We start from the raw sequence: 14541 nt of genomic DNA on the forward strand, positions 1-14541 counted from the left end.
GTGTGTGTGTGTTGGTGTGTGTGTATGTGTGTGTGTGTGTGTGTGTGTGTGTGTGTGTGTATGTGTGTGTTGGTGTGTGTATGTGTGTGTGTGTGTGTATGTGTGTGTGTGTGTTGGTGTGTGTGTGTATTTTATATAAATTAACATTTTATATTAAATGTTATTATTCTGACTGTAAAACTGGATCTGGTGGATCCGGTCCGGTGGATCCAGTCCGGTGGATCCGGTCCGGTGGATCCGGTCCTGGTGTTCCTCCCTCCCGGTGACTGAGTGCTAAGCTAACAGTGAAGCTAACTGTTAGCTGCTCCCGGTTCTCCGGTTCTGCAGCTCTGATCGTCTCGCGCGGACCAGCTAACAGTTGCGCGTTATATCCGGTCATACCGAACCCTGACCCGGTACCGGACCCGGTACCTGATCCGGTTGATCAGCAGCTGGTCCCGGTCTGAGCTGGTCCCGGTCTGAGCTAAGCTAACTGTTAGCATCGCAGCCAAAATGGCGGATAACGAGTCCGGTACACCGGGACCCGGTCTGCCGGAGCCCGGACCCGGTCTGCCGGAGCCCGGACCCGGTCTGCCGGAGCCCGGACCCGGTCTGCCGGAGCCCGGACCCGGTCTGCCGGAGCCCGGACCCGGTCTGCCGGAGCCCGGGGACCAGCCGGTCCTGCTAGGTACAGAGTTCTCCAGTCTGGAGCCCGACCAGGTCCCGGAGCTGGTCCAGACCACCATCCTGTACCTGCAGCCGGACGGGACTCTGCTGGACGGATCAGGTCTCAGTGTGGAGGACCAGCAGGTTCTGCTGGACCAGCTCAGCCAGCAGCACCTGGTCCAGCAAGACCTGGTCCAACAAGACCTGGTCCAGGTCTCTGACAGCGAGGCAGCCCAGCTGCTCCAGAACCAGAACCAGGTCCTGAAGACCGTTCCGGTCCACAACGTGGCTCTGGACCCGAACCAGCTTCAGCAGGTCATCAACCAGGTGACCCGGTCCCAGCAGGTCCAGAACCAGCAGGTCCAGCAGGTGCAGGTCCAGCAGGTCCAGACCCAGCAGGTCCAGACCCAGCATGTCCAGCAGGTCCAGACCCAGCAGGTCCAGCAGGTCCATCAGGTCCAGACCCAGCAGGTCCAGACCCAGCATGTCCAGACCCAGCAGGTCCAGCAGGTTCAGGCTTCGCTGCAGCTGAAGACCGCGGCCCGGCAGGTCGCCATGCAGACCAGCAGCTCAGTCCAGAAGAAGGTGAGTCTGGTTCTGGTTCTGGTTCTGAGGTTTCTGTCACAATCAATTAATGTTTATTTGTATAAATCACAGTGTTCTAGTAGGTTCATAAGGTTCTATGAGCTGGTAGCGCAGTGTTCTAGTAGGTTCATAAGGTTCTATGAGCTGGGAGCACAGTGTTCTAGTAGGTTCATAAGGTTCTATGAGCTGGGAGAGCAGTGTTCTAGTAGGTTCATAAGGTTCTATGAGCTGGGAGCGCAGTGTTCTAGGTTCATAAGGTTCTATGAGCTGGGAGCGCAGTGTTCTAGTAGGTTCATAAGGTTCTATGAGCTGGGAGCGCAGTGTTCTAGTAGGTTCATAAGGTTCTATGAGCTGGGAGCGCAGTGTTCTAGTAGGTTCATAGGGTTCTATGAGCTGGGAGCGCAGTGTTCTAGTAGGTTCATAAGGTTCTATGAGCTGGGAGCGCAGTGTTCTAGTAGGTTCATAAGGTTCTATGAGCTGGGAGCGCAGTGTTCTAGTAGGTTCATGAGGTTCTATGAGCTGGGAGCGCAGTGTTCTAGTAGGTTCATAAGGTTCTATGAGCTGGGAGCGCAGTGTTCTAGTAGGTTCATAAGGTTCTATGAGCTGGGAGCGCAGTGTTCTAGTAGGTTCATAAGGTTCTATGAGCTGGGAGCGCAGTGTTCTAGTAGGTTCATGAGGTTCTATGAGCTGGGAGCGCAGTGTTCTAGGTTCATAAGGTTCTATGAGCTGGGAGCGCAGTGTTCTATTAGGTTCATAAGGTTCTATGAGCTGGGACCGCAGTGTTCTAGTAGGTTCATAAGGTTCTATGAGCTGGGAGCGCAGTGTTCTAGTAGGTTCATAAGGTTCTATGAGCTGGGAGCGCAGTGTTCTAGTAGGTTCATAAGGTTCTATGAGCTGGGAGCGCAGTGTTCTAGTAGGTTCATAAGGTTCTATGAGCTGGGAGCGCAGTGTTCTAGTAGGTTCATAAGGTTCTATGAGCTGGGAGCGCAGTGTTCTAGATTCATAAGGTTCTATGAGCTGGGAGCGCAGTGTTCTAGTAGGTTCATAAGGTTCTATGAGCTGGTAGCACAGTGTTCTAGTAGGTTCATGAGGTTCTGTGAGCTGGGAGCGCAGTGTTCTAGTAGGTTCATAAGGTTCTATGAGCTGGGAGCGCAGTTTTCTAGTAGGTTCATGAGGTTCTATGAGCTGGGAGCTCAGTGTTCTAGTAGGTTCATGAGGTTCTATGAGTTGGGAGCGCAGTGTTCTAGTAGGTTCATGAGGTTCTATGAGCTGGGAGCTCAGTGTTCTAGTAGGTTCATAAGGTTCTATGAGCTGGGAGCTCAGTGTTCTAGTAGGTTCATAAGGTTCTATGAGCTGGGAGCGCAGTGTTCTAGTAGGTTCATAAGGTTCTATGAGCTGGGAGCGCAGTGTTCTAGGTTCATGAGGTTCTATGAGCTGGGAGCGCAGTGTTCTAGTAGGTTCATAAGGTTCTATGAGCTGGGAGCACAGTGTTCTAGATTCATAAGGTTCTATGAGCTGGGAGCGCAGTGTTCTAGTAGGTTCATAAGGTTCTATGAGCTGGGAGCGCAGTGTTCTAGATTCATAAGGTTCTATGAGCTGGGAGCTCAGTGTTCTAGTAGGTTCATAAGGTTCTATGAGCTGGGAGCGCAGTGTTCTAGTAGGTTCATGAGGTTCTATGAGCTGGGAGCGCAGTGTTCTAGGTTCATAAGGTTCTATGAGCTGGGAGCGCAGTGTTCTAGTAGGTTCATAAGGTTCTATGAGCTGGGAGCGCAGTGTTCTAGTAGGTTCATGAGGTTCTATGAGCTGGGAGCGCAGTGTTCTAGGTTCATAAGGTTCTATGAGCTGGGAGCGCAGTGTTCTAGGTTCATAAGGTTCTATGAGCTGGGAGCGCAGTGTTCTAGATTCATAAGGTTCTATGAGCTGGTAGCACAGTGTTCTAGTAGGTTCATGAGGTTCTATGAGCTGGGAGCGCAGTGTTCTAGTAGGTTCATGAGGTTCTATGAGCTGGGAGCGCAGTGTTCTAGGTTCATAAGGTTCTATGAGCTGGGAGCGCAGTGTTCTAGGTTCATAAGGTTCTATGAGCTGGGAGCGCAGTGTTCTAGTAGGTTCATGAGGTTCTATGAGCTGGGAGCGCAGTGTTCTAGTAGGTTCATAAGGTTCTATGAGCTGGGAGCGCAGTGTTCTAGGTTCATAAGGTTCTATGAGCTGGGAGCGCAGTGTTCTAGTAGGTTCATAAGGTTCTATGAGCTGGGAGCGCAGTGTTCTAGTAGGTTCATAAGGTTCTATGAGCTGGGAGCGCAGCGTTCTAGTAGGTTCATAAGGTTCTATGAGCTGGGAGCGCAGTGTTCTAGTAGGTTCATAAGGTTCTATGAGCTGGTAGCGCAGTGTTCTAGTAGGTTCATAAGGTTCTATGAGCTGGGAGAGCAGTGTTCTAGTAGGTTCATAAGGTTCTATGAGCTGGGAGCGCAGTGTTCTAGGTTCATAAGGTTCTATGAGCTGGGAGCGCAGTGTTCTAGTAGGTTCATAAGGTTCTATGAGCTGGGAGTGCAGTGTTCTAGTAGGTTCATAAGGTTCTATGAGCTGGGAGCGCAGCGTTCTAGTAGGTTCATAAGGTTCTATGAGCTGGGAGCGCAGTGTTCTAGTAGGTTCATAAGGTTCTATGAGCTGGTAGCGCAGTGTTCTAGTAGGTTCATAAGGTTCTATGAGCTGGGAGCGCAGTGTTCTAGTAGGTTCATAAGGTTCTATGAGCTGGGAGCGCAGTGTTCTAGTAGGTTCATGAGGTTCTATGAGCTGGGAGTGCAGTGTTCTAGGTTCATAAGGTTCTATGAGCTGGGAGCGCAGTGTTCTAGTAGGTTCATAAGGTTCTATGAGCTGGGACCGCAGTGTTCTAGTAGGTTCATAAGGTTCTATGAGCTGGGAGCGCAGTTTTCTAGTAGGTTCATGAGGTTCTATGAGCTGGGAGCTCAGTGTTCTAGTAGGTTCATGAGGTTCTATGAGTTGGGAGCGCAGTGTTCTAGTAGGTTCATGAGGTTCTATGAGCTGGGAGCTCAGTGTTCTAGTAGGTTCATAAGGTTCTATGAGCTGGGAGCTCAGTGTTCTAGTAGGTTCATAAGGTTCTATGAGCTGGGAGCGCAGTGTTCTAGTAGGTTCATAAGGTTCTATGAGCTGGGAGCGCAGTGTTCTAGGTTCATGAGGTTCTATGAGCTGGGAGCGCAGTGTTCTAGTAGGTTCATAAGGTTCTATGAGCTGGGAGCGCAGTGTTCTAGATTCATAAGGTTCTATGAGCTGGGAGCGCAGGGTTCTAGTAGGTTCATAAGGTTCTATGAGCTGGGAGCGCAGTGTTCTAGATTCATAAGGTTCTATGAGCTGGGAGCGCAGTGTTCTAGTAGGTTCATAAGGTTCTATGAGCTGGGAGCGCAGTGTTCTAGTAGGTTCATGAGGTTCTATGAGCTGGGAGCGCAGTGTTCTAGGTTCATAAGGTTCTATGAGCTGGGAGCGCAGTGTTCTAGTAGGTTCATAAGGTTCTATGAGCTGGGAGCACAGTGTTCTAGTAGGTTCATGAGGTTCTATGAGCTGGGAGCGCAGTGTTCTAGGTTCATAAGGTTCTATGAGCTGGGAGCGCAGTGTTCTAGATTCATAAGGTTCTATGAGCTGGTAGCACAGTGTTCTAGTAGGTTCATGAGGTTCTATGAGCTGGGAGCGCAGTGTTCTAGTAGGTTCATGAGGTTCTATGAGCTGGGAGCGCAGTGTTCTAGGTTCATAAGGTTCTATGAGCTGGGAGCGCAGTGTTCTAGGTTCATAAGGTTCTATGAGCTGGGAGCGCAGTGTTCTAGTAGGTTCATGAGGTTCTATGAGCTGGGAGCGCAGTGTTCTAGTAGGTTCATGAGGTTCTATGAGCTGGGAGCGCAGTGTTCTAGTAGGTTCATGAGGTTCTATGAGCTGGGAGCGCAGTGTTCTAGTAGGTTCATGAGGTTCTATGAGCTGGGAGCGCAGTGTTCTAGGTTCATGAGGTTCTATGAGCTGGGAGTGCAGTGTTCTAGTAGGTTCATAAGGTTCTATGAGCTGGGAGCGCAGCGTTCTAGTAGGTTCATAAGGTTCTATGAGCTGGGAGCGCAGTGTTCTAGTAGGTTCATAAGGTTCTATGAGCTGGTAGCGCAGTGTTCTAGTAGGTTCATAAGGTTCTATGAGCTGGGAGCGCAGTGTTCTAGTAGGTTCATAAGGTTCTATGAGCTGGGAGCGCAGTGTTCTAGTAGGTTCATGAGGTTCTATGAGCTGGGAGTGCAGTGTTCTAGGTTCATAAGGTTCTATGAGCTGGGAGCGCAGTGTTCTAGTAGGTTCATAAGGTTCTATGAGCTGGGACCGCAGTGTTCTAGTAGGTTCATAAGGTTCTATGAGCTGGGAGCGCAGTTTTCTAGTAGGTTCATGAGGTTCTATGAGCTGGGAGCGCAGTGTTCTAGTAGGTTCATAAGGTTCTATGAGCTGGGAGCTCAGTGTTCTAGTAGGTTCATGAGGTTCTATGAGTTGGGAGCGCAGTGTTCTAGTAGGTTCATGAGGTTCTATGAGCTGGGAGCTCAGTGTTCTAGTAGGTTCATAAGGTTCTATGAGCTGGGAGCTCAGTGTTCTAGTAGGTTCATAAGGTTCTATGAGCTGGGAGCGCAGTGTTCTAGTAGGTTCATAAGGTTCTATGAGCTGGGAGCGCAGTGTTCTAGGTTCATGAGGTTCTATGAGCTGGGAGCGCAGTGTTCTAGTAGGTTCATAAGGTTCTATGAGCTGGGAGCGCAGTGTTGTAGGTTCATAAGGTTCTATGAGCTGGGAGCGCAGTGTTCTAGATTCATAAGGTTCTATGAGCTGGGAGCGCAGTGTTCTAGTAGGTTCATAAGGTTCTATGAGCTGGGAGCGCAGTGTTCTAGTAGGTTCATGAGGTTCTATGAGCTGGGAGCGCAGTGTTCTAGGTTCATAAGGTTCTATGAGCTGGGAGCGCAGTGTTCTAGTAGGTTCATAAGGTTCTATGAGCTGGGAGCACAGTGTTCTAGTAGGTTCATGAGGTTCTATGAGCTGGGAGCGCAGTGTTCTAGGTTCATAAGGTTCTATGAGCTGGGAGCGCAGTGTTCTAGATTCATAAGGTTCTATGAGCTGGTAGCACAGTGTTCTAGTAGGTTCATGAGGTTCTATGAGCTGGGAGCGCAGTGTTCTAGTAGGTTCATGAGGTTCTATGAGCTGGGAGCGCAGTGTTCTAGGTTCATAAGGTTCTATGAGCTGGGAGCGCAGTGTTCTAGGTTCATAAGGTTCTATGAGCTGGGAGCGCAGTGTTCTAGTAGGTTCATGAGGTTCTATGAGCTGGGAGCGCAGTGTTCTAGTAGGTTCATGAGGTTCTATGAGCTGGGAGCGCAGTGTTCTAGTAGGTTCATGAGGTTCTATGAGCTGGGAGCGCAGTGTTCTAGTAGGTTCATGAGGTTCTATGAGCTGGGAGCGCAGTGTTCTAGGTTCATGAGGTTCTATGAGCTGGGAGCGCAGTGTTCTAGTAAGTTCATGAGGTTCTATGAGCTGGGAGCGCAGTGTTCTAGGTTCATGAGGTTCTATGAGCAGTGTTCTAGGATGAGTCTGATTTAATATTACGCAGATGAAAAAAGGCAGTCCTGGAAATTATCCTGTGGTTCTGGTCTCATGTGGTTTCTGTCCGCAGGCTGAACCGGTTCGTATCCAGATCCAGATTCCTCCCAAACAGGAAGTGAAGTCTGGCTCCGCCCCCCATCAGGTGAAGCTGTCGGCCAATGGGAGCGCTCAGATTCTGCAGCTGCAGCCTGTGATTGGTCAGCAGGGTCAGCACTTCCTGGTCCAGCAGAGTCCAGGTGCGCCCCCCCTCCAGCTGGTCCTGCAGAGCCCTGCCCCCGTGGTCGGATCTCTGCTCCCATTGGTCCACAAACCGCCCCCCCCCCTCCCTCAAGACCGTTAGCTTCCCGCTAATTAAAACCGCTAACGGTGTGACGCTGAAGGGCCCCGTTAAACCGGCAGCCCCCCCGGCTCAGCCCCGCCCCCCCACCGCGCCCCCCCCGGCCCCCCCAGCGAGGGGCAAGAAGCAGAAGAAGAGAGACAAGAAGGCCGCCAAAGTCCAGACCAGGTCCGGCCGCGTGTCCCGCCCCCCCAAGTACAAAGCCAAAGACTATAAGTTCATAAAGACGGAGGACTTAGCGGACGGCCGCCAGTCGGCGTCGGACGACTACAGCGACCTGAGCGAGGAGGAGGAGGGGGGGGGGGGGCTCGGCAGGAGGCCCCGCCCCCCCCCCTCACCTACAGCCGCAGCCGCTCGCATCGCTGCCAAGCCTGCGAGAAGTCGTACATCGGCGCCGGCGGCTTGAACCGCCATTACAAGCTGAACCCGACTCACGGAGAGCCCGCCCCCCCCCGCCGACGGCGGCCAATCACAGGAGCCGCCCGCCGCCGAAGAGGACGAAGAGAAGAAGGAGGAGGACAGACCGGTCGCCACGGCAACAACCAGAGTAAGACACCTAACCACCAATCAAAGCGGAGATCAGGATCAATTACTTTGATCAGTGATTATATTGATTAGAATCAGATACACTGATTAAACTGATCAGTTATTGATTGGTTTATCATTACTGATCAGTTATTGATTGGTTTATCATTACTGATCGGTTATTGATTGGTTTATCATTACTGATCGGTTATTGATTGGTTTATGATTACTGATCAGTTATTGATTGGTTTATGATTACTGATCAGTTATTGATTGGTTTATCATTACTGATCAGTTATTGATTGGTTTATCATTACTGATCGGTTATTGATTGGTTTATGATTACTGATCAGTTATTGATTGGTTTATCATTACTGATCAGTTATTGATTGGTTTATGATTACTGATCGGTTATTGATTGGTTTATCATTACTGATCAGTTATTGATTGGTTTATCATTACTGATCAGTTATTGATTGGTTTATCATTACTGATCAGTTATTGATTGGTTTATCATTACTGATCAGTTATTGATTGGTTTATGATTACTGATCGGTTATTGATTGGTTTATCATTACTGATCGGTTATTGATTGGTTTATCATTACTGATCGGTTATTGATTGGTTTATCATTACTGATCATAATCATGATTATTTTGGTCAAAATTTAAATAACGATTTTATTTTAACTTTAGAAACGTGCTGCAGCCTTTGATGCTTAACGCAATATAAAAACTTACTTAATACGGGAGTGTGGGCTGCTTAACCCCCCCCCCCCCCCCCCCCATCATAAATAAACATGCTCGGCTTTTTGCAGGAAAATTACAAAAAATCTTTTCCCCCCGATTTTATTAGTTTTGAGATCGTTTGGCCCCAAAATCGTAATCACGTTCAAAATTCGATTAATGAGCACCTTAACTGATCGGCTGATTGATTACTGACTGGTTTACTTTGTGTGTTTCCTGCAGGTGGAGGGGGGCCCAGCTGCAGCTGTAGGACTCAGGGGCCTCCATCAGCGGGGCCCCGGCCGGCCTCGAGGTCGAGGACGAGGCAGGGGGCGGGGCCGAGGGCGGGGCCGGCCGATGGGACCGCCTCCGAAGGTGAGTGACACAAACGTCAACAAGCGGCAGCTTCTTCTGTAATCACTGCGGCCTCCAGCAGGTCTGCCTCATATTAACTTTAATGTGATTGGTCGTCCCACTCAGGTGACGGTCGGCCTCATCGGCCGGAGGGGTCGCCGCGGCAGACCTCCCAAGCTCAGTGTTACCATGGCAACAGCAGAGCAGCAGGCAGAGAGGAGACGGGAACGACTGCAGGAGGTAAGACGTGAACTTTCAAAGTAAAAGTTTTATGACGCCGAAGATATCGTTCGTGTTACCATGACAACCGTTTGTTGCTTACAGCTGGTGGAGCAGTGTGAGGATGAGGAGCTGATGGACGTCGTCCTTCCTCGTTTGACTAAAGTGTTGAGTCTGTGGGAGCTGCTTCTGGCCAAGGTGCATACTGTCCCACATACTGTCCCACATACTGTCCCACATACTGTCCCACATACTGTCCCACATACTGTCCCACATAGATATTCACATACTGTCCCACATAGATATTGACATACTGTCCCACATACTGTCCCACATAGATATTCACATACTGTCCCACATAGATATTCACATACTGTCCCACATAGATATTGACATACTGTCCCACATAGATATTGACATACTGTCCCACATAGATATTGACATACTGTCCCACATAGATATTCACATACTGTCCCACATACTGTCCCACATAGATATTCACATACTGTCCCACATAGATATTCACATACTGTCCCACATACTGTCCCACATACTGTCCCACATAGATATTTACGTAGGGTTGCCTCCAAACACCAACATTTTGTGATATAACTTTTATAAAGGACCTTCACACAATGAATGAAGTTGCTCTGAGGTAGAAAACAGATAAAGCCACTCAACTTTGTGGAATGCTTTCTCAGCATTTAGAGAGACCACAAGACCATCCATTGTCACATTCAGAAACCCCCCTGATGTTATTATTTACATATATACATCATATTATACATCAGATGTCAGCGTTGTGGTACAGAGCCAAGCCAAGTGGACTGCCTTCTGTGCCACCATCTTGAAAAGCTGCCAGGTGTATTTTCTAAGAAACACTACATTGTGTCTTATGGCTGTTTCAGGTGGAGCGTGGGGGTCCTGCTCGCACCCGTTTTCCAGACATTTACCGTGAGTTTGAGTCCCTGCAGTCTCAGGTGAGACAGGCTGCTCAGGATTACATCATCAGCCCACAGGGCGGAGCCATGCCACTGGAGGTCAGAAACATTGAGGTGAGGGCTTTTACTCGGTTTTACTGAATTCTACCAGGTTTCTATTGTGAGCTGCTTTACCTGTTGGAGTCTGTATGTAGTGTAATGTAGACTGTCCTGTAACGCAACCTACTGTCCTGTACCGTAACCAACTGTCCTGTACCGTAACCTACTGTCCTTTACCGTAACCTACTGTCCTGTAACGTAACCTACTGTCCTGTAACGCAACCTACTGTCCTGTACCGTAACCAACTGTCCTGTACCGTAACCTACTGTCCTGGACCGTAACCTACTGTCCTGTACCGTAACCTACTGTCCTGTACCGTAACCAATTGTCCTTTACCGTAACCTACTGTCCTGTAACGCAACCTACTGTCCTGTACCGTAACCTACTGTCCTGTAACGTAACCTACTGTCCTGTACCGTAACCTACTGTCCTGTACCGTAACCTACTGTCCTGTACCGTAACCTACTGTCCTGTACCGTAACCAATTGTCCTTTACCGTAACCTACTGTCCTGTACAGTAACCAATTGTCCTTTACCGTAACCTACTGTCCTGTACCGTAACCTACTGTCCTGTAACGTAACCTACTGTACTGTACCGTAACCTACTGTCCTGTACAGTAACCTACTGTCCTGTAACGTAACCTACTGTACTGTACCGTAACCTACTGTCCTGTACAGTAACCTACTGTCCTGTAACGTAACCTACTGCCCTGTACCGTAACCAATTGTCCTTTACCGTAACCTACTGTCCTGTACAGTAACCAATTGTCCTGTACCGTAACCTACTGTCCTGTACCGTAACCTACTGTCCTGTACAGTAACCTACTGTCCTGTAACGTAACCTACTGTCCTGTACCGTAACCAATTGTCCTTTACCGTAACCTACTGTCCTGTACAGTAACCAATTGTCCTTTACCGTAACCTACTGTCCTGTACAGTAACCTACTGTCCTGTACCGTAACCTACTGTCCTGTAACGTAACCTACTGTCCTGTAACGTAACCTACTGTCCTGTAACGTAACCTACTGTCCTGTACCGTAACCTACTGTCCTGTACCGTAACCTACTGTCCTGTAACGTAACCTACTGTCCTGTACCGTAACCTACTGTCCTGTAACGTAACCTACTGTCCTGTACAGTAACCTACTGTCCTGTAACGTAACCTACTGTCCTGTACCGTAACCTACTGTCCTGTAACGTAACCTACTGTCCTGTACAGTAACCTACTGTCCTGTACCGTAACCTACTGTCCTGTACCGTAACCTACTGTCCTGTACCGTATGTGTTTCAGGTTGCGAGGTCCCTTGGAATCCTGGACGAGGTGAACAGGATGAAAGTGGTTCCTGGTGTGTCTCACAGCTCCGGTCTGACCAATAAGAACGTCCGATACATGGAGGTAAACTCACAGGCCGGGTCCTGGGGGCTGGATCTAGGTTGGATCCGGCTCCAGGTTTGGTAACAGATCCTGGTTTCAGAAACATGGATGTGTTACCTCAAGTACCTAGATAGAGACCAGGTCTCTGGCAGGTCAGGTCCAGGTTCGCACCTGATCCAGGTTCTGTGTGATTCAGTCACAAACTCTGTTTCCCAGAATTCCAAGATGCTGCCGCCGTCCAAGAGATTCAAGATGGAGAACAGCGTCCCGGTTCAGCAGAACGGCCTCGAGCTGCACCGAGCAGGTACTACACAGTACTACTACACAGTACTACTACACAGTACTACTACACAGTACTACACAGTACTACACAGTACTACTACACAGTACTACAGATTGAAATGTGACTTTTTCTTTCTGCAGCTTCGTCTTTGAAGTCGTGTTCTGTTTCGGTTCCTCTGATTCCATCTGGTTCCAAACTGCTGTCTCCAAGCACCGACCCCCCCCCCCAGGTGAGCTGCCCCCCCCCCCCCAGGTGAGCTGCCCCCCCCCCCCAGGTGAGCTGCCCCCCCCTCCTCAGGTGAGCTGACCCCCCCCCCCCCAGGTGAGCTGTCCCCCCCTCAGGTGAGCTGACCCCCCCCAAGGTGAGCTGACCCCCCCTTATGTGAGCTGCCCCCCCCCCCCTCAGGTGAGCTGACCCCCCCCCCGAGGTGAGCTGACCCCCCCCCTCCCCAAGGTGAGCTGTCCCCCCCTCAGGTGAGCTGACCCCCCCCAAGGTGAGCTGACCCCCCCTTAGGTGAGCTGCCCCCCCCCCCCAAGGTGAGCTGACCCCCCCCAGGTGAACAAAAACTGAACGTTCTAACTGTGTTTTCTGGACCCCCAGGTCCTCTGGCCCCCCATCTGCAGAGCCCCCCCCCCCAGGCCCTGCGCCCCCCCCCAGCCCATGGAGGTGACTCCCGGTGAGGACCAAGAGGCGGAGCCTCTGCAACCTGATGTACAGGTGGACTCTCTGCCAGCAGGACAGGACCAGGTTCTGAGCACCAGTGACATCGCAGCCCAGATGAAGGAGCTGGAGAAGGCTCTGGGTCCACGTCCTGAGTCCGGGTCCACCCTGACACCGGAGTCCGGTTCCACCCTGACACCAGAGTCTGGGTCCACCCTGACACCGGAGTCCGGGTCCACCCTGACACCAGAGTCCGGGTCCACCCTGACACCAGAACCCGGTTCCACCCTGGCGCCAGAGTCCGGGTCCACCCTGACGCCAGAGTCCGGGTCCACCCTGACGCCAGAGTCCGGTTCCACCCTGGCGCCAGAGTCCGGGTCCACCCTGACGCCAGAGTCCGGGTCCACCCTGACACCAGAGTCCGGGTCCACCCTGGCACCTGACTCCGGGTCCACCCTGACACCAGAGTCCGGGTCCACCCTGGCACCTGACTCCGGGTCCACCCTGGCGACGGAGTCCGGGTCCACCCTGGCGCCGGAGTCCGGGTCCACCCTGACGCCGGAATCCGGGTCCACTGTGACGTCTGACCCCAGTTCCCAGACTCTGGCATCCCCTCAGCACCAGTCTGAGTCCAGCACCAAAGAACTGCAGGAGGGTCAGGAGATCTACATCCAGACAGAGGGTCTGACGGTCCAGCTGGCGGAGCCCGGTTCAGACCGGATTGTCATTGTCAATGGTCCGGACGGGACCACCATGCACATCCAGACACCAGAGGGGGTTCCACTGGAGGCGGTCCAGGCCCTGCTGGGCATCGAGGCGTCAGATGGAGCCAACAGAATCCTGTCCAGAATCCCAGCTGATCCGAACTGAGGTGGACCAGACTGGACCTGAACCCCATCACACCTGCAGGGAGATTTTAAGGTGGACCAACACCTGGACCTGCAGCCTCCTTAAACAACAATTCTGTCCTGATGGGGGCGGAGCTTCAACACACCTGTTGGTCTGGACCGGGCCTGCAGCGCCCCCCTCAGGACCAGCTTGTTACTGTGGGTGTCATGAAGCCCGGCAGCCTGCAGGGGGGGCGAAGGTCTCCAGAGAGCCGGTCCGGACTCGGTGGTTTTAAAGTGAAAACTGTTCAGAAACCAGAGCGGATCCAGTTTTTGATTCCTCGCAACTTCAGTTTCTAATTTTCTTGATTAAACTCTCGTTGTGTTATTTTGTCGAGCTCATATTTATTTATTAAGACTGAGATCAATATACTGATGTTACAGATGACCTGATCAATAAACCCGGATCAATAAAACCCTGATCAATAAACCCTGATCAATAAAACCCTGATCAATAAACCTGATCAATAAAACCCTGATCTCACCACAGCAGATTCAACAATAAATATGAGCCTCATTTATTATGGAGAGAATCAGTTTGTGACTCAGACAGTGATGATGTCACCTATGATGATGTCACCTATGATGATGTCACCTATGATGATGTCACCTATGATGATGTCATCAGAGGACCTGCTGGTTTAGGATTCGGGTGTCGAGTGTACATTTGTAAACTTGTTTGGATTCATCGCTCATTTAAAAATAGGAATGTATGAGTTGATGTTCAAATGTAGATAAACATAAAAAACTAAGTTTAAACAAGTTAAAGAATTATTTTAGTACTTTTTATAAAACTTCAAAAGAACAGTTTGGAGGAAATTGAACTTTATTGATGTTTAAATACATTTCCTGTTCTTCCAATAAACTGCTGAACTGATCAATGATTTCATCACTCCTGCAAACACACACCTGCACACACACACACCTGCACACACACACACCTGCAAACACACACCTGCACACACACACCTGCACACACACACCTGCACACACGTACACCTGCACGCACACACCTGCACACACACACCTGCACGCACACACCTGCACGCACACACCTGCACGCACACACCTGCACACACACACACCTGCACACACACACCTGCACACACACACCTGCACACACACACCTGCACGCACACACCTGCACGCACACACCTGCACGCACACACCTGCACACACACACACCTGCACGAACACACCTGCACACACACACCTGCACACACGTACACCTGCACACACGTACACCTGCACACACGTACACCTGCACACACACACCTGCACACACCTGCACGC

General features: G+C 50.6%; 1 protein-coding gene across 1 annotated transcript; it reads left to right on the forward strand.

The window, feature by feature from the left end:
* Nucleotides 1-267: 267 nt before the first annotated feature.
* On the forward strand, nucleotides 268-14055 carry znf839 (zinc finger protein 839). Its single transcript, XM_062415157.1, is given in 13 exon segments — nucleotides 268-1230; nucleotides 6914-7178; nucleotides 7243-7521; nucleotides 7524-7727; nucleotides 8674-8783; nucleotides 8785-8805; nucleotides 8911-9024; nucleotides 9109-9201; nucleotides 9912-10058; nucleotides 11335-11439; nucleotides 11635-11722; nucleotides 11842-11942; nucleotides 12302-14055. Coding segments are annotated over 13 exon segments (3195 nt in total). The 5' UTR covers nucleotides 268-492; the 3' UTR covers nucleotides 13232-14055.
* The last annotated feature ends 486 nt before the right edge of the window (nucleotides 14056-14541 follow it).

This window comes from Scomber scombrus, unplaced genomic scaffold (genome assembly GCF_963691925.1).
Source record: "Scomber scombrus unplaced genomic scaffold, fScoSco1.1 SCAFFOLD_57, whole genome shotgun sequence".
NCBI lineage: Eukaryota > Metazoa > Chordata > Actinopteri > Scombriformes > Scombridae > Scomber > Scomber scombrus.